The 20,146-nt window shown below is 41.7% G+C and overlaps 2 protein-coding genes across 3 annotated transcripts in view; one reads left to right on the top strand and one right to left on the bottom strand.

Moving 5' to 3' along the window:
• Positions 1-186: 186 nt before the first annotated feature.
• Positions 187-9,407, bottom strand: rimoc1 (rab7a interacting mon1-ccz1 complex subunit 1). 2 transcript variants are annotated; one of them, XM_083644460.1, is made up of 6 exons: positions 9,258-9,407; positions 8,425-8,534; positions 7,205-7,351; positions 3,827-3,958; positions 1,647-1,761; positions 187-1,314 (listed from the first exon to the last, which is right to left on the bottom strand). In XM_083644460.1, exons 1-6 carry the CDS (start codon positions 9,349-9,351, stop codon positions 1,079-1,081), a joined length of 834 nt encoding a protein of 277 aa, XP_083500586.1. In that variant the 5' UTR covers positions 9,352-9,407; the 3' UTR covers positions 187-1,078. The 2 variants fall into 2 exon arrangements, with proteins under 2 accessions (XP_083500586.1, XP_083500587.1); XM_083644461.1 differs by having other exon boundaries at positions 3,827-3,952.
• Positions 9,408-10,560: 1,153 nt separating this feature from the next.
• The window catches only part of oxct1a (3-oxoacid CoA transferase 1a), an 82,352-nt gene continuing 72,766 nt past the window's right edge, over positions 10,561-20,146 (top strand). The window contains exons 1-3 of the mRNA XM_083644889.1: positions 10,561-10,703; positions 14,138-14,246; positions 15,314-15,404. Coding sequence (XP_083501015.1) covers positions 10,599-10,703; positions 14,138-14,246; positions 15,314-15,404 — 305 coding nt within the window. The 5' untranslated portion in view covers positions 10,561-10,598. The remainder of the gene's footprint in view (positions 10,704-14,137; positions 14,247-15,313; positions 15,405-20,146) is intronic.

Genomic DNA, 20,146 nt, shown 5'->3' with positions numbered 1-20,146 from the left:
TCACTTTGTATTGCAGACTGTGACAACAAATCTGACGTTTCTCTTGTGACACCAACAAGGAAGTGTTTGTCATTCACACTTCCTGGTTGCTGAAGTTTGCACTGCATTGTGGGCAATGTAGTTCAACAATGCACACTAGAACTTCAGTCTAGAATTTAAGAAACAAAGTTTTTTCTTAAACCAACGCGTGTATTTATTGTCAACGAGGACATAAAAAACAAAATTATTTTTTTCCTCCAAAGAACACCAACAAAGATTCTCCATTTATAGTTATACTATCAAAGTTATTTGAGTGGCAGAAAAATGGAATTTGCAATAGATGGGGGGAAAACAAGTGGTGCATTACAAAGCTGATATTAAGAACAAATCTGTACATACTTGAAATGGTCATGAATACTTCAGTCTCAATCAACAGTTTTTTGTATTCCTCTCCTTACCCTTTGTGTATATTCATATACACGCACACACACGCACATATATATACTGTATATATGCAATTAATAAAAAAATATATTAACAAAAGCATAACAAAATGGCAAAAACAAACAAAAACAAACAATAAATAAAAAGTTGCTGTGCAATGTCTCATTCCCAGCTGGATTATAATTATTGTAAGAATCTTAAAAAAGAAAAAGAGAAAAAATTGTTATTTTCTTCATAACTTTTTTTTTTTATATTAATATTAATGTTATTCTACCACATTCTCAGAGCAAAACAAATGCCCCAACCAACAGTCTGGAATTGGGAAGATAAGTGCTTTTCAGGGGGACAGGGCAAAAAATAATAATTCAATTGCTTCCTCCTCTGTCCCTGGCAATTTTACACCACATACCTCATACCTTCTAGCCTCTCATACATCTGCTTTGGCCAGAGCCATTTGGCATAGAATGAGGTTGCCTGTAGACACTGATCCAATGACTCTTTCACCTACTACTTCCCCCTCCCTACTCCACCTCTTAGCTCCCCACAACACTGCACCCCACCTGATGGTTTCCATTTTTATTTGGGGTTGATATACACTTAAATACTGATCTTAGATCTGTGCCTGAGGGCAACTTCAACACAGAAGCATCTCGGTTCACTGTAGGATACTAAGGATCTCCTTGGCATTCTCTGTGTTCCAGCCCTGGCCCTGCAGAGGCCCCTCGCAGGCGAGCACGTATTTGTTGAGAATCTGTGTGCCAATGTCCCGGAACTGGAGGCGATCTTCTTTGCGATCCATAGTGTCAACGCTGCAGTCCTCGTACTTTACTGCCCAGAAGCACATTTCTCCAATGTACATCATTGTCAACAGGTGGGTGTCCGAGAAGATGCCTTGACGAAAATATAAGCACATAGTGGGATAATCAAATTACTGCGTTATGTTTTATTTGTGATTATGACATAGCTCTGCTATACATCATGACACTGAAACAAACCCTAATGTCTAGGCCATTATGGCCATGCTTCCAGCGGTTGGCACTTCAAAATGTGAAAATGGCAAACCTGGTAGTGGGTAATGTACTCATGGTGCTATGCCCACGGCTCAGCCCAAAAATACTACAGCTAATTTGTTGTTGTAATTACACGAGACTTGTCAGATTGAAGCGAAGCAGCACAACAGGTTTGTTCTTCACCAGTGTAAAGGTAACCGGTGATATGCTTACCTTCAGATAGGAAGTTGGCTGTAGCAGTGTCATGGAGCACCACCCCATCGTTGAGTTTCACAGAGTTTCTCACCTGCAGCATCCGCATCAGGTAGCGCACACCCTCCTGAATACACTGGGAGAACATAGCAAGAGAAGCAAAGAAGCATAAGGCCTCATTACATGACAACAAGGAATCCATAGACGAACAACTATTTTCACCTGAACTAGAAATAACCGCCTTGCGGTTGTATACCTCTGCCAACAAGTCAAGTTGCAGTTTATATCCATGTCTGTCCAGACTCATAATATATGTAGTGAAGACTTTGAAGGAATTTCAATAAAAAGGTATTAACACATTAAGTGCCAGAGACGACCTAACTCGTCTTACATAATCCAGCGCTTAAGTGCCAAGGACGAGCTAACTCGTCTTACATAAACATTTTTTTTTTTTTGACGGTGGTACATCAATCAACAACTTTTACATCTTCGAGATCACTATTGGAGCAAGATAATGTGTATAATCTATTTTACCGACCCACTAAGTGTTGACAGTGCTCCCCCAGACGACCGAAATCAAAGAAAAAACTGCCGCGGGACCAAGCCGTTCAAGGAAATGCCGTGGCGATTTCACAGTAATCCATTCAAGACTTGTCTTGCCTGAGAGCGGCCGCGCACCGGCAGCAGCACACAGAGAGCGGAGAGCGATTTGCAAAATAGATCATAGGTGAAACACACTTTGAAACACCTCAGAAAGGCCAGAATCAACATCTGCCCATCGCCCACGCATTCCCCGGCCCATCTTGACTCGCACAAGGAGCGTCTGCACGCAGGCAAGCAGGCAGGCAGGCACACAGGCAGGCAGCAGCAAAAGCGCTTCTGACACGCCCGCTGTACAGCCAGGAGGACACAAGACACACGGAGGGAGGAGTTTGAATGAGAGGGGTGTTTCCTGTTGTTATGGAGGAAATTACTGTTCAAAACTATTGTTTAGAATGTCTGACGGTCTTACTGATGCCAAAAATGAATGGTTAAAGTGACTGTTTCACAAAAAGCCATTTATCTCTGAATAAATTTCCAGACGCTGAAACCATGCTGTACTCAACGGCTAATATCTACATAACTACTAACTCTGCAAACTAACTCTTTTAGACAGAGAAAGCACACATTCTATTAGTTATTTTTAGATGATTGGTGTTCATGAATTCTTAACAGAAAAGAATCCTCGTCTGTTTCTAAAATGAGCCAGAATCGTCAAAAACACCCCTGGCACAACTTACCTACAGGAATGAAAACATGGCTGGCATTCAATGTGTTAAGTGTATTTTTTGGCAAAATGGAATTTTTACAGAGGAGCACAGAGGACTGACAGAGAGCTTTGTCACATCATCGACAATCAATATAAGCAAAACCAATTAACTTGTGGTGACTACCAGATTCAACAGGAGGCCCCCCTGTATTGGCTGTCATCCAGGAAGAGGAAGTGAAGAGGGTGGACTCATTATGTCTGGTCCAAATCAATATACAGTACCGTAATTAATGTGATTATTAGGTCAATTTAAAGGATTTTGGTCTCTGCAACACAGTTTTTGTAGAATGACCCAAGATCGTTTCCTCAGCTACAGTTGTAAGTAAAACATTATGTCACACAGTAAAGTTATCCTTTGAACTTTTAGATATAAAATGTCATCACTTCATCATTTTATCTCATTAGACATTTGTGTGAAATGTTGTCATAATTAGAGAGAATTCTTGAATTATGCCAAAAACTGTATTTTGTGAGGTCACAGTGACCTTGAACTTTGACCACCAAATTGTAATCAGTTCATTCTTAAGTCAAAGTAGACGTTTGTGCCAAATTTGAAGATATTCCCTCAAGGCTTTCCTGAGATATCGTGTTAACGAGAGTGGGTCGGATGGACAGACAGACGTGAGGTCACAGTGACCTTGAACTTTGACCACCAAAATCTAATCAGTTCATCCTTGAGGCTAAGTGGACCTTTTGTGCCAAATTTGAAGAAATTCCCTCAAGAAATTCTCCTGAGATATTGCGTTAAGGAGAATGGGACAGACATACAGATGTACGGACAACCCGAAAAAAAAACTGTCGCCGGCAGAGGATTATAAAACTGTATCCAGATGTTGAGGTGTTGTGTGTTCACCAGTCAAATAAGCTGGATCTATGAATCACAATGTGCTACCTTAAGGAATGTGTCCTTGTTCTTCTTGATCCACTGTTTACGCTGATGAAGGGTGTGGCAGTACATGTACAGCAGGGCTCCACGTCTCCAATACAGGCATTCCAACAGCTCCAGGCCCAACACAGACTGCACCTACCACAGACCAAAAGACATGACGGCATGGAATTAAATCTCTCGGATTGCATTATGCGTTACTAAAGTAATTAAAGTGCCCTTCTTATCGAGGATACTTAAAAAAGTAACTAAGCAAAGAAAATGAACAGGTACGGTCCAATACATTTGTAATGGAACCTGTATAGTGTATTTTCTTGTGGTAAACAACTAGATAAGGCCACGGCCACACTGATCCGTTGTGTCTGTCTCTGTTCATTTCAATTAATTTTCAACGAGAGCTGCCCGTTGTCCGGGCAGAACTGATGACACATCCATCTCCGTCAGATTTCCATCCGTTCTGACGGACATGAAGCTTTTTCTGGACGGACAGATTCATCACCATCACTTTAGCAAATCAGAGTTGAGAAGGTGTCCGTGTGTTCTGAATGCAAGAACGTTGACGTCCCAAAACAGCCCAACAAACAGAAATCTGTTAGTAAGTAATTCTGTCTGTTTTCCAACAGATCAGTGTGGGCCAAACGGCCAAAACACACAGGACGCGTAAGCGCAGCGCTTCCATGACTGTCCGCACTGCCCGCGCCGCGGAGCGCGCTCTACTGTGCTTTAGTTCGGTGTCTGTTCTATTCTAAGAAAGAGACAGCGGGAGCAGGGGGGAAGAGAGAGAGGTGGGAGTGATGTTGCTATCTGAAGTGGGGTTTCAGGTAGAGATGCTCCGATCAGCTTTTTTGAGGCCGATCACCGATCACCGATCACTGGAAGCAGTATCTGCCGATCCCGATATGGCCGATCACCGATCACCGCGTCAAATCCATCAATTCAAGCCTTCTATTTATTGTGTCGCATTATTCATATATTTAATTATTCTTAACAACATCGACATTGTATATTAAGTATTAAAATTAGGAGATGAGAAAGTATCATGAGTTGGCAACCGTTTTATTATTATTTATTACAGAGTAGACTGTAACTTTCCTGTGGAAAAATAAATAGTCTTATAAAACAAAAAATATAATACTATGTACACAACATGTGCACCAACACAGCTTGGAACATGTCTGTGAAAGCTGCAGCGATAGCCTCCGCGGTGTGTGACCCAGAAAACTCTTGTGAGTGAAGTACAACTTTGTTCAGGTCGAACTTTTCATCAATAAACTGCGCAGTTAGGCTCAGCATGGACATAGGACAGACACTCGAACTCCAAATGTCAGTCGTGAAGCTGATTGACGTGGTGTTGTCTTTCATAAGGCTCTCGATGTGCTTGTAAACAATTTGGTATAATTCCGGCAGGCAAACGTGAAACGTCAGTTAAATATTTACGTCCTGGCAGCGTGTAACGTGGATCCAAGCAGGATATGACGCGTTTGAACCCGAGGTCTTCCACAACAGACAGCGGCTGCTGATCAAGACATATGAATTCCATTAGCTTTGCATTTATTTCTTTTCGTTTCTTGCTGTCGTTGCTGACTGTTATTTCCATCAGTCTTTGTGTTGCTGACTTCGCCTCTGGTGAAATAAAGTCGTGGCGGTGGTTTCAATTGTTTTCAGAGTGAAAAAAGTCCGCTGCTCAGCAAGCTCCTGTAGTTAGTTGAGCTGCAGCGCTCCGCTAGGCCGCAGGGTGTTTGGTGAAGCCGCGGTCTTGCCTGGTGAGAGGCCGCGGGGTACAGGGCAGGCTTCACTCTGTTGCGCCTCTTCCCTCCGTGCGCAGCGCAGCGCATGCCTGAGTTTGACTAACTACAAAGTGATATCCATTCTCCTGGCGGATTGTCACATTCGCCCATGCGGTATCTCCTTTGAGCACACAATGCAAACGGCAACAAGTTGTAAAATTGCCAGACAGGCGACGCCATGTTAGCTGCTCTGCTGTTTGTTCTCGCCCAAGCTGCTTTCGCTATAGAGAGAGTGCAACTTCCAAACACTTTTTCGCCACTACCACCACGCCCCCTAAGGAAACTTGGGAGCCAATGAAGCTTCATGACACGGAGAGACAGCCAATCACAAGCTGCCCTTTAGGAGACCGGAAGAATACTACTTGGCAGCCTGGGAGTGCACTATCTCTATATTGAAACGTCTCTGGTAGTAGTTCTTGCAGATTTTGTGTCATTCTGATCGGCCTTGTTTGATCGGCACTTTTGATAACTCCGATCAAAGCCGAAAAAGGCCAAATCGGCCGATTCCGATCAAGTGCCGATCGATCGGAGCATCTCTAGTTTCAGGTGGTCATCCGGCACAACAGAGCTAGAGAGAGACAGAGAGAGAGAGACTATAGACCTACCTACACAACAACGTTAACAAACACTCTTTGTCCTACTGTGGTCAGTCACTCAGTGTTTACCCCAATCCCAAGACATGGACATGCCATGAACAGTTGTCATGAACACATTACGTTATACATGAGGTTATAAACTCATGATCAAAATGAGGTAGATATGTGAAAACAAAAGATGAAGACGCGCGAGTCGCTGATGCCCGGTGCGCAAAAATGCGCTCCTTGTGTGGACAGCCAGGCGCTTGCTCGGGAGGAAAATGCGTTTCGCTTCCGCCCCGTGTGTGTTCACAGCGTCAGACTTTTTTTTTTTTGTCTAGTAGATCTCAGTCCCCCAACTAGATCCCCTTATTTCTAAGGAAAAACATTTCCTTCTATTGAAGTTTGACAATGGAGGCTCTGATATAATGGCCCCATAATGAACTGACTTACAGAATATACAACATAGGCTATGTTTTACATGCATAGCTAACATTTGCATGCAGTACCACCAACACATCAATTCACTGTCAATTTAGCTCACAGATGTTGATTTTTAGCAATTGAGCTTCAGGCATATTCACCATCTGTTGCCTGACCTAGAGGCCTCTTGTACTAAATCCTATCACCTCACCATACAACATCCTTATACAAAAAATATTAAACAATACATACAATATTGGATGATAAGGCTTGGCACGCCATGGCTTGTGTTTCCTTCTAGACAATGAATTTATAAGTTCTCACAAACATTAATAACATACCGTACATTGGACAATTAAGTCATCCACATTCCTATGTGTTAACCTTGGCTAATAATAGAGGGGCTTGATGTCACAGTGCCAATACTTGACTACAATGACTTTGCAGCTCTGCTGCGCCGCACTCAGTGGTATCCTCTCTCACCTCATTTTCTTGCCAACTGCCAAGCCCTTTATTGGCCACACGGGGTGCAAGGAGAGACAGACACATTGGTGCACACAAACATACTGACACACACAACTATACTGAGTGACACACACCTCTTGCGCCGGGGCCAGTCTCCCTGCCAAGACCTCTGGCTCGGTAAGGTCCTGCAGCAGCTGCTGGATTTTGAATGGTGAACAATCCTCTGGGAACTCCTGGTCCACCAGCTTATTCTCTTCATAAAATGTTATGTCTAGGATCACCTACACAATCAAAGACACGCACGCACACAATTGAATGTAATCTGTACAAGAACACGACACAGAATACTTTCTTAAATTATAAAGAACTCTTCCTAAAATGATAAAGAACTCTATGCAAAGCAATCAACATCCCATTGAATGCACATTGCACATCACGCCCAAATACAGACACAAATACACTCACAAACTTAATGACGGGGGGATAAACAACTCGGCATAATATAATAATGGGAATCAAACACACTTTGATGTATAATTTCACTTCTTTTGAGCCAATAATATACTGTGGTGAAAATGACAAAACTTGTTTTCCCTTCTGGACAATCAGCCCAGCACTGAAAACCTGATCACCCCAGCCTTTGATAGGGCCTTTTTAGACATGCCTAGTCCGGTTTCACCAGTCACCAAAAACAGCTTATGAAGAATGAAGGTGAAGAAGAAGGTGAAGAATGAAGTTGTTTTTAACCATGAAATGTGCATCCTTGGCCCATTACACACAGTGCGGTTGGCTACGGGAGCTGCTTAATCAAAAAATGCGGGAGGCTTCCTGCATTTTAGTCGGCTCACGTTCACACTACAAACGAACAGTACCAGAGTTAATTTGGAACTGCACTGAAACCACCTCTCCAAAGAGGTCATGGTGCGGTTGTATGGTCAGCTTTCGGTGCACACCAGAGTGCGATTGATGCATTCACACCTGCCCAAACAAACCGCACCAAGGGGCAAAACGAATTCTAGTGCGATTCAACCGAACCAAACAAGGTATATGTGAAAATGGCCATAGTTGGATATGAAGTCACAAAACAATGTGTGTGTTGTGGACTACTCAGAGGCTAAAATGTATATGCACAGCCTTGATGTAGCAGGGACACTATTCATATTCAATCCTGTAATTTTGGATAACTAAACAAATAAAATGATAATAATATACTCAATGTTGAGATACCTGGTTCTAACTGTAAATATTACACATAGTAAATGCACTGGATGTAAGGTTTCACTGGTTAAAAACCTTTACAGGTTCAAGGTTTCATAATGTTTGAAATAGGCCTAATGATATAATGTAACATTACCTGTGTGTAATCCTGAAGCAGCTTGGGAAGACTGCTACTCTCCCCTCCTTGTCTGTAAAAGCTTTTCAACTTGTCTAGTATGGCAGACGCATTCTGTAAATAGTCATCATCTAGGGAAAAACGACATGTTACCAATTACAGATCAAAGCATCAGCAAGAAAATGACTACAGTAGATTTGCATGACACTGATGGTTAGGCCATATATGTTTTAACATATATGATTAAAGCAACTAACGCTAGCTGTTAGCCATGTTTTTGCTTATATTGAAATACAACATGTAAAAATTTACAATCAACTGACGGTTCACGAATCTAGTTAGCTAGCGTTACGTACACTAACATAAGTCAAAGACAGTACACTGCAATTTGCATCATGGTGGAATAGTTATTTTCCATTGCCAGGTGGACAATTTAGCGTTATCATTGTGTTCTTTAGCTAACGTTAGCCGTTAACCGGGGCCGGGGGCACCAAACGTTTAAAACAATCATCAGTTCACTAACATTATGCAGTATGCTAGCATGCAGCTAGCTAGCTAACTAACATTTAACGCTAAGTAGCTATTGTTAACGTTACACATATTTTTACTACATGTTAATATAACATGCCCAAAGTATACAGCTTGCTAGCTAGCTAACGCTAGTTCCTTGTAAACATGTAACGTTTCATCAGACAGCAGCTGTTGTTATGGTAGCATCAAGCTAAGTTAGATAACGTTAGCTTGCTAGCTAACGCGTTAGCTAGCAAATTTAAGAGGTCTGTCAATCACACAAGCTGCGGCGACCGATCACTTTACTTGATCAATAATTTCAATAATGTTAGCTTCATTGATACCTTGTTTTTCAGTTCGGAGACTAGAGCACTTAATATCCAACTCAAATATCCGTCTCTCCAGCTCGAAACCTTGTCGTCTGTAATCGTCGGCCATGACTGAAAGTCTTTGTCACGTGAGCCAAGCAAGGATTATTCACGTGCTCAAACTAAACCCCCCAGCCCCCCTCCAGTGCATGGTATGAATGAGTTACTGTGTGTGTGTGTGTGTGTGTGTGTGTGTGTGTGTGTGTGTGTGTGTGTGTGTGTGTGTGTGTGTGTGTGTGTGTGTGCGTGTGCGTGTGCGTGTGCGCGCGTGTGTGTGTGTGTGTGTGTGTGTGTGTGTGTGTGCGCGCGCGCGCGTGTGTGTGTGTCCATCCCAAAACTCCATGCACTTCATCTGACACTCCAGTCGCTGAGAATAAGGTAAATTAGGTAACGTTAACTCATGGAATGGTAAAAGACAAGTGGTCTACGTTGTGTTACCCCGTGTGTGTTAGGCTAATAGTTTGACATCGTTTTGACAAATAGCATTGTGATTATATCGATATTCCGTGTTATTATGCCGTCACTCTTTGTGGTTGCACATTTTTTGCGCATTTACGCTAACTTAAAACAACTTTTGACTAAATAAATAAATGAAGACGCACTTGAGAACATGATAACTGTTTTATTTTTTAGAACATGAGAACTTCCGCACAATTCTGCTGCAAAAAAAACATCAGCCCTCATTACCTCTGAAGAACGAGTTTACGATGGCTACTTGAAGGCAGCGGTGAGATGCTATGGTAATAATATTCAAATGAGTCTGCCGAGCCTCCTCCACCCTCCCTGTAGTCTGGGCACCTTTCACCCCGCTTTTTGTCATGGGGGCGTAAACCCCGGAACCAGAATTAACACCGGAAGGCAGTGCGCCAAAAAACGTCTTTGTTGCCGTGAGCTTGACGTCTCTTTCCTCGATTAATTGTCTGATGCAAAGCTTCTGTATTGGCTTAAAAGATGTGAGATTGTGAATCCGCAATGTTCCTAAAATAACTTCTTCAAAAACTTCGTTCGGTACGTCCATCTTTTGTTTTGTTGTTTGCCGTTCTGATACTTGTGTCAAATTGTCAAGTTAACGTAAAAGTTGACGAGCTAGAAACGCTGCCCTTCCTGTCTAGGGCGGGCTCTAGGCCGGAACCAGGTAGGGTGACAAAATCAATTGTGAACGGAAGCCAGGCTCGGTTACCCACCCTGGCTAGTCCAGCCCACTCACTCATTGCATTCACCACCGTGTGAGCTATACGCTGTTCAGCCTACATCATCACTAGCTAACGTCAACCGGCTCAGGCACTCGGCTCATCCCAGTTTAGCTTAAAAACAAACATGGCGGCGCTCAAAGTGCTGTACAGAGCGGAGAATGTACTCTTCAAAAATCTATCTGGCTCATGCAGAACCAAATTAAACGTCGCGACCCACTCCTTGAGCAAGGTCAGTAACGTTATCGAAATTGGGCTGAATTGAATTGACACGCTATGCCCAGCAACTGGGTTAATGTGGAGAAATTGACATCTGCGAATTGCTGTTTCATTTGTTTCAGAACCATTGGAGTCTAGTTATTTATTTCGTTAATTTATCTTCACCACCTCTCCCTGTATTTTTGTTTATACGGTAACGTTAACTGTCCCCAAGCTGCAAAGCAACCTCGTGTGGTGGTGGTGGTCCTCGGGGTTCAAAACGTCACCTCATTTGCGGCTACATTTTGAACAAGCTCATGCATTGTATACCTATCTCAATGGATCAGCGACTTAATATTTCAAGTGCATTAACGGGTTAGTCAAACATGCTGATTGATATGTAGCACACAGTAGCTCAGGTATCATAAAGTGTGTGTGCCGTCCGTGCATGTGTGTTGTAGGTCACGCTATAAGTCACCCCTACCAACATAGCTTCACAAACTCTAGAATAGTTTCCATTGTGTTTATTTTACCCATGTGACTGACCTACCAGGGCCATGTACAAGATAGCCATGTCCAGTGGCAGCAGAGCAGCCAGGGGAGCGTTATCATTAAAGTTAAGTCAGGTGTAGGTGTTTGGAAAAAGCTGAAGTGAACATATCACAGCCTAGTAATACAATGTTAGGCTAAGGCAACAGTAAACATGTAGGCTAACCCCACACTCTGGGTTAGGGTTAGGGTTACCGATCAGTAATAATGTGGCCTCTTTTTGGACATGTAGCTAGCCAATCAGTATAATTTTGTCAGAAGCGAGAGGAGAGATGCATCATTTCCCAAGGTTCTGTTAAAATCCGATCAGTGGTGTCTGAAATATTGTGTGACTGTAAGTAGGGCTGTGGCGATTCACTTATCTCCCGATTCGATACTATCACGATTCTTGGGTGCCGATTCGATTTATATTGCGATTCTTAAGTATTGCGATTCTACGATTATTGCGATTCGATATTACGATTTATTGCGATTTTTGTTTATTTTTTTCTTTTCTTTTTTCAGTTTGTTTGCTTTTTTACACTAGATTAGAACATGGGAAAAGTTGAATCATACACTAGAGACTGTATATTATATATCATGAGTAGGGCTGGGCGATATAGTTAAAAACAGGGGCGGACTGGGATCATAATTCAGGCCGGGCATTAGATACCAAGCAGGCCAGGCCGATATGGGCCAACGCGCGTGAAATTTGGGCCGTTTGAAGCCAGATTTGGGCCGTTTGAAGTCCAATTTTACAATGAGATGCACCCACTTTAACCCTGAAGTGTAATTATTACTTCAGACTAACTAATAAAGTAATAAAACCACTAGTAAACCAGTAGGCGGCGCCTGGCCTACTGTTCAGTGAGTGGCCTGACTGCAAGCACCCAAAAAAAAAAAAAAAAAAAAAAAATTTTTTTTTTTTTTTTTTTTTTTAATTTGCGATTATCGATTCTGGAATAAAAGATCGATCCAAAAAATCGTGACATTAAAAATCGCGATACTTAGGTGAATCGATTTTTTCCCCCACCCCTAACTGTAAGACAAACATGTATTGACCATAACATTATAGCGTATTGACGATAGTCTCCTCCCCAATATGATGTGTATCCTGAAAGCTAGCCCAAATCGCATCAAGATGTTCCTGCAATTCATTTGCATTTACTGCTATCCTTAGTCCAGTTGTGATCACTTATTGTGCAGCAAATATATTCTGTGTGTGTGTGTGTGTGTGTGTGTGTGTGTGTGGGTGTGTGTGTGTGTGTGTGTGTGTGTGTGTGTGTGTGTGTGTGTGTGTGTGTTCAAGGGGGGAAGGCATCATATCGAAACATGTTTTTGACCAGCAATTTGGTGTGTGGAGCTGAAGTAGCCTATATGGTCAGAATCTACTCCCAGGTTGCATGGATCGTCTTCGGACTCGAGATGCAAGTTGAATTGCAGTGATATTTTGAGGGTGTTTGATGGGCTACATCAAAGCCTAACTGTAAGCCAACTTTGCTTGTCTTTACAAGTGGGGGAAAACATAGTTAAGTTGTTAATTTCAATCCAAATTGAAATTTCTAATTTGTTACTCCAGCAATTACTGGGTGTAGTAGTAGAGTAATATAGTAGTAATGTAATCGTGTCTTACGACTCGCTTGGAAGAAGTTTTTGGTTTTGTTGTTGTCTCTGAATAGAATAGCACATGATTCTCATGTGACATGAAGGGCAGCAGTGAAACATCACCTCTGTGCTGCCTACTTTGTCTGGGGAAGTCTCAAATCCACCAGATTTGAAACTCTCCTGCAGACTTGTCCAGTAGATAATGAGTCACCACAGAGGAGTTAAAGGATAAGCCAGACGTCGGATAATGTCTAGAAAATGAAAGCCTTGATGAGGTTGACCTATTGCCTCCTGCTCCCGTGTTGACTTTAGAGAATCTGCTCCCTGCTGGCAGACAGCCAGCAGACAGCTGACTGTCCACGCGCACTTGTTAGTTTGCCTGGTTGACTCTGTCAGGGAGGTTTATGGTGGTTGGGGGTAAAACAATACAATATTTCTTATACAAGAGTATTCAATAACTGACGGAGCACCAGAGTTGCAATCCACCTTTTTAAGATTAGTGTGTGCTGGGATACGATATGAGAACAACTGTGATGAGAAATTATAAATGTTTTTCACCCAGATCTTCTTAGTTTCAGTGCCAGTCTTGAGGAAAAACCACCAAATCATTTTAGATTAGTGTGAAAATGTGCCTTTTTTCCAGCAACTTTTTGCTTTTAACTGTCCTTGAACATTTAGCAAGGACAGTAAACAATTAACCACTAGTCGTAAAGCAGTTAGTAGCTACTAGCATACAGGGAGGGACACTGACTGTTTGTTTAGGTTAGGCTATTAGTCTGCACACACCTGATACATATCTAGGAATGCTTTTGAAAGACCAATTATTCTTCAATCATACAAGATGGATAAGATAATGAGGACACTAGTTGAACGTGTCATCGTTCTAAGAATATGTTGCTGCAGTCTAGATTAGTATTGCCGCCTTGTTGCATCATGCATATACATGTAAATTAGCTGAGAAATCTTTATTTATTGCTTAATAGTGTAGTAGTGTCTGGTCTTGCTGGGTCTCCAGCTGTTGGGTTTTCGAAGACTGTGGACTACTGCCATAAATCTCCACTCCCTTTGTTGTGGTTTTGGTTCAGCACTTTTTGCTTATCTTTCCCTTCCTCAACTGTACAAACTGGATCAGCTCTGTAAAGTGTGCAAACATATGGGTTCCCCTCAGGCATCTGGTCTTTTTTATCACCATCATTTCCTATTTTAGGCGTTTAGCTGACACGTATCCAGACTGAGTGACTTGCAGATAGTCGCTATTCCTGATGGTGCTTTATGTGAAAAGTGCCACATTTTGTATTGATGTATGCTCTCCTCCTCTTGCTCTGCTCTCCACAGACCTGTGGCTGTTACTTTTCCACTTCCAGCCAGAGAGATTCAAAGTTCTACTCAGACCCTACAGAAGCCGTGAAGGACATCCCCAGTGGAGCCACTATTCTGGTTGGAGGTAAGATCTAGATAGCCCACACTGACACTCCAAGGGCTGCAGATGGAGTAGGTGTAGGTGTAACTCGGTGACAAAAAGTCTTCAAAAGCTAGTACAGTACCTAAGTCACACTAGGATTATTGGGCAGATTAACACCATATTTTTACATCTCGGCAATCTGGAGGGCTATCCCCAATCTGAGGCTTGGGCAGAACCGATGGTCCACCCAGATTATCTTGTAGTGCGACTTCTTTATAGATTCAATCTTAATCTGATTGACTCACAGATAGATCTGAGCCACCCATATGATCAACAATGTCAATGACATTTCAGGAGTCAGCAGGATAATACTATACTATACTATACTGTACTGTACTGTACTGTACTGCACAATACTATACTATACTATAATGTACTGTACTGTACTGTACTGTACTGTACTGTACTATACTATACTATACTGTACTGTACTATACTATACTATACTATACTATGATAATACTTATGTATTATCTTAATAAGCGTGTAATCCCTAACCCTTGCCTAATCGTCTAGTGTGAGCGTATTTAAGACTGAGACAGCACAGCAATCTCTGAAATCTATCACTATATGTGTGAGGCAATGTATTTTCAGAACCTGTTTTAAGTCTTCTAGTGTCAGATAGGGGAGGACCAAAGATTGATTAAAAATGTGGCATATAGGCCTATTCATCAAATAACATACCACTCACTCTAAATGAGCACTCTGTCTGCCACGCTGGTGGATAAACACACACACACACACACACACACACACACACAAATTCCACAGCTCATATTTATAGTCTAGGCTGGTATGACATTGTTTAACATTTTCCACAGTGTCACACTTCTATCCAAGGGTTGTGTATGTGTAATGTAATAAATGCGTCATATTGGACATTTGAAGAGGACAATTGATTATGGATAAATCTACATGATAAACGACTGGCAAACTGCGAGTTCTTGGTCTGTTGTCATAGGATGGTGTTACATTTCACTTCATGATCAGTAACTGAATATAGGAGATAAACTATTGACTAAGGCTGTATTTTTTCTGTTCTAACACAGGCTTTGGGTTGTGTGGTATCCCAGAGAATCTCATCAACAGTTTGCTGAAGACCGGTGTTAAGGGTCTCACAGCAGTCAGCAACAATGCTGGGTAAGTGTGTGTGTGTGTGTGTGTGTGTGTGTGTACACATGGCATGCTTGTGTGTGCAGGTGATTTAAGTGACGTGGGTCTACTCTACGCTGTCTTTATATCAGCTCGCACACTATGCAGGTCCCTGCATGTAACCCTACACCTAAACCATGTGGTGCATTCCATGATGGTACGTGACTTTGACAACCATGACGTTGTGAAGCCGTCACCCCCTGACTTGTGTTTCAACAGTAAATGTTGTTGATGGGGAAAGGTTTTGTTTCAGTCCTGCCATGCCTGATTTCATGTCTGAATCTGACAGCAAATACAGTCATGTGTCATTTGAGAGTGTTGTTATGTGAGAAATTTGATGTAGTGTAATTCAAGAGATCTTTTTCCTTCTTTCTTCAGGATGCCAGTGTGGACAGGCCCTTAGTGTAATTTCCAGTTGTATCATGTACAGTTTCATCTATATACTATTGGGTCAGCTATATATATATATATATATATATATATATATATATATATATATATATATATATATATATATATATATATATATATTTTTTTTTTTACGTTTTATTGACAGATTATTATCTTTGCATACTTGCATTGTATACATTGTAGATATGTACTGCAATAGTTTTTTTTTTTTTTTTTTTAGAGAAATAAAAGAAAAGACAAAACTGCAACAGCAGCAACAAAACAAGCAAACAAAAACAAAAAACAAACAAACAAAACAGGGAGTCGACTTTTCACTATACATTCATCTTAGATCCAAAAAGATAAAATCTGGCCTAATGGGTGTTATATATTGAACCCAGCATTCCCATCTTGAGGTAAATTGTTCTACTTTATGATTTATAACAGCAGTTAGTCTTTCCATCTTATATATATCCATCGTAATATTCATCCATTCTTTCACTTTAGGGCTTTCCTGTGACCACTTCCTGGTGAGAGCTTTTTTACCAGCTACCAGCAATATATTAATCAAATATCTTTCTTCTTTCAACCAGTCTTCCGATATACCAAAATACATTGTTTTACTATCTAGGGGTATTACACATTCGAAAACATCCTGTATAGCTTCGTGAATCTGTTTTGGGTCAGCTATATCATGTAATATTATCATTGTGTTATACAGAGCTATATCATGTAATATTATCATTGTGTTATACAGATTGGTACGTTCCTTTCCCATCTGTAGACATCAAAATCCTGCTGATTGCCTGTGATAAATTGTAACAGGGGTTATCGTAAAGAGGGGGACATCTCTCCTCTGGCGGAGCTCTTCGGTTGTTCTTTCTCAATCTTGATCTTTCTTCTGCTCTGTCACTCCATCCCTACCTAGTGAAGAAGAGGTACAAGCTTGTTTCAGACTCAAGTTGGAGAGGTATTTGTGACCTTGCCTCTGTATCTTCCAAATAGCCAATGTTGACATGTCAAGATGCCCAGAAGTTCAGTTCAGTTCTGATACCTTATTTGTAGTGGAATCATAAGGAAAAAGCCATGTCGCATCGAGGGCCTTTCAGTTTCCACGGCCAGATGATGTAGGCCATGATGTGCGTTTCTGCTCGCAGACAGTAGAATGGAGCCTTTTGATAGCTAGGTCTGCAGTATCTCTCTTAATATTAATGTAATGATTCATTCAACTAACATTTCTGTTCTGACACAATGGCACGCTCAATATTATCACAAAATTTAATCCGACTTTAATCCGACTTGAAAATCCCTGCGGGTCAACCCTATGCCTCTCTGGGAGAAGGTGCTTGAGGGAGCAGAGACAGGAGCCTCACATTGGCCAGCACTTGTTGTGAAGTCAGTCAAAGCAGTGGAGTGACGCACAGCGACAGCCAGGATGCAAACCAAAGATCACAGAGCATCAGTACCCCCCGTCACTGAGACAAGCACAAAGACCTCTCAACATCAAGGCAGTCTCAAATAAGTGCTTACTATCCATTGGCCAAAGGATTATTTATCATCGTGTCTGTGTTTTCTGAATCGGGTTTATTTCTGAGGGAAAACAAGGGTGCACACTCTGTCGCCAATTTGAAAGCTTTTAAGACCTAATGCAATGAAACAAAAAAAATATTGACTGAAAATGTCAGATTTTATATATAATTCCTGACAAATAGCCTTAAGTCCCTGCAACATTGGGCTGAACAATTGCTCTTTTAGACTTTTGTAGCCTAAAAAACACTGGCCTATGAAGTGTCAGCAGTTTTTACAGACATTACCGTACTCACCACTAAACGTTTCTCTTGGACTTTATCATATTGATTCTGGGAACATACAGATGAACAAATGCAAACATTTTGAGCAAGACCTTAACCATTAACGTTGAACAACATCCATTGCTCCTTAAACCTTTTCTAAGTGCAGCCAAAAGTTAATGTTTAAGCAAGCTTAACCATGGAGACAGATGTGATCTCTCTGGAAAAACCACCATATTTCCTAAGAAATGACCTTATTTTGTTTCTGAATCCTATAATAAGAATGCAAAGTGTCTGTGTGTTAGTGAGCAGAAATCTTTCAGGAAGTGTAGGTAATTGCCTTGGGTCGACTAAATGGGCAAAAATGGCTAATTAGTGGCCAAAATGACTGGACACAGGTTCAGCACCATGCCGAGTGGAGGAGCACACCACACCTGAACGTAGTTGGAATCAGTCAGGGAAGTGGACCATGAAAACCCGCTGGTGAGCAGTACTGTAACTTAACCACTTTTTTCAGTAACTAGTAATCTAACTAATTACTTTTTCAAATTCAGTAACTCAGTTACAGTTACTAAAATAGTAACTGGGCTAGTTACTAGTTACTTTAGGACATGAAAATAATGGACAACTTCAGAGGATTACCCAGTTTCTGATCCTCAGACCTAGTCCGGGGAGAGAGCTGCAGCCAGAGCCCCAGAGGCTAATGACCTTGATAGGCTATAAGCCTCCCCAATAAGCGAAGGTTCAATGCCACACTGTGGCACAGCAACACTAACATAATGTGTGCATTAATAACAATCGAAGCGGACTTTTAAAAGTAACGCAAAAGTTACTTTCCCTAGTAACTAATTACTTTGAAGTAACTGGTAACTTTAAAGTAATTAAATTACCTTTTGAGAGAAGTAACTAGTAACTGTAACTAATTACCAATTTTCAGTAACTTTCCCAACACTGCTGGTGAGAGAGGGGAGAGGCTGCATGCCGTGCTTAGTTAGTGGGAGCTACCTAGTTTACACCTGAACCTGCTTCCTAATCAAAGTACATTGTATCTGAGGATATGAGCATACTGTTTTGACTAAGGCTGATAGTAGAAGAGACAACATGTACACACATTTCAACAAGGTGGGGGAGTGGAAAATTGAGTGTTATGTGTTTATGCTATCTTAGCAGGTAATAACTTGGACATGACAGCCAGTAGAGTTGGATTCGATCTTGCTCATGCTGATCACTTGTTTCATAGAACCTGCTTTGGTCCACTGCTGAATCCTGGATCTGTAGACCTATGAGGGGACGGAGGTGCTTATGTAATATTTAATTTTAGATGTCTCCTGACGCTGAAAACTACCTCAGCTTGCTCCGTGTTGAATTTCTCCATGGTTTGTAAATCCTCTTCCTGAAACTGGCCAAACATCTCAATTGACTCACTGCTCGCCGATTTCAGGGCTTTGATCTTACACTTGTTATCAGTGAGGAAATATAGAAATGATATTTGAGAGGGAATTCTTGACTGCTTATGAGCAAGTCACAATACATACTAATGGCCGCTGTCGTGGAAATCCTGACACACGGAGGTCATAAAGAAAATGCTGATTCTTGAATAAAACAACATGCAGATGTTATTTTTGTGAATATAGAAGTTTTACATGTGTTCACATGAAACTGTAAGAATGTGATATGAGGAGAATGGCATTCATTGCATATCCTGGTGTATTTATTTGTTTGTTTATGATCAAGTTCTTTCATATTTTTCTCCCCAATTGTACTTGGCCAATTCCCCCTGCTGTCCCGGTCATTGCCCCACCCCCTCTGCAGATCTGCTACCACATGCTTCCTCCGATACATCGCCTGCTGCTTCTTTTCACCTGACAGCGAGGTGTTTCACCGGCAGGGCATAGCACTTAGGAGGATCACGCTATTCCCCCCATTCCTAGTTGCAGTATCCGTTACACAAGCCTACATCACGTGGCTTAAAAATGCTCTTATCTGGACACTCGGGTCATGATACATGGATTATTTGTACCAAAATGTCCCTATATTTACTAGTCAATAATAATAACATCAGGTGGTGAGTCTGCACTGCTTTGTAAATGTGGTAGCAGTCAGGCCAGTTTTCAAGCTGTGGTGGGCTACTGTACTTACTTGACTTGATTGTACCTTTCATTCAACAGCAGTGAAAGAGGAACCGCTGCTATTTGTCTTCATGGAGCACTCTGGCACAGTGGGCTCTTTATGTAGTGTAATATGAGATGAGGGGGATTTGACAGTGCACATGGGCAAAGCTGCACACTCACAGAACAGCTAGCCTCAGGAGCGTTCTATTTCTTTTATAACCAGCTGCTACAGTGAAGGCATGACTTTAGTGTTTTGAGATGACAGCTGCAACTCGCTGCTGTGATCAGCTTGCTGGCGGTGTTTAGCTTGGGTTTGTGTATTTGTTCTACACTGAATTGTCCCTGACACGAGACGAGAGTCCAGCCGCGTGTGGTGGCGTTTTGAAGTTGATAAGATTGTCATCTGCTAAGGCACATACGCACCAGTTGCACATGTACA

This window comes from Poromitra crassiceps, assembly GCF_964638095.1.
Source record: "Poromitra crassiceps genome assembly, chromosome: 10".
In the NCBI taxonomy this organism is placed as follows: Eukaryota; Metazoa; Chordata; class Actinopteri; order Beryciformes; family Melamphaidae; genus Poromitra; species Poromitra crassiceps.
The sequence above is the reverse complement of the archived record's forward strand: the minus strand, read 5'-3'. Positions and strand labels throughout refer to the sequence as shown.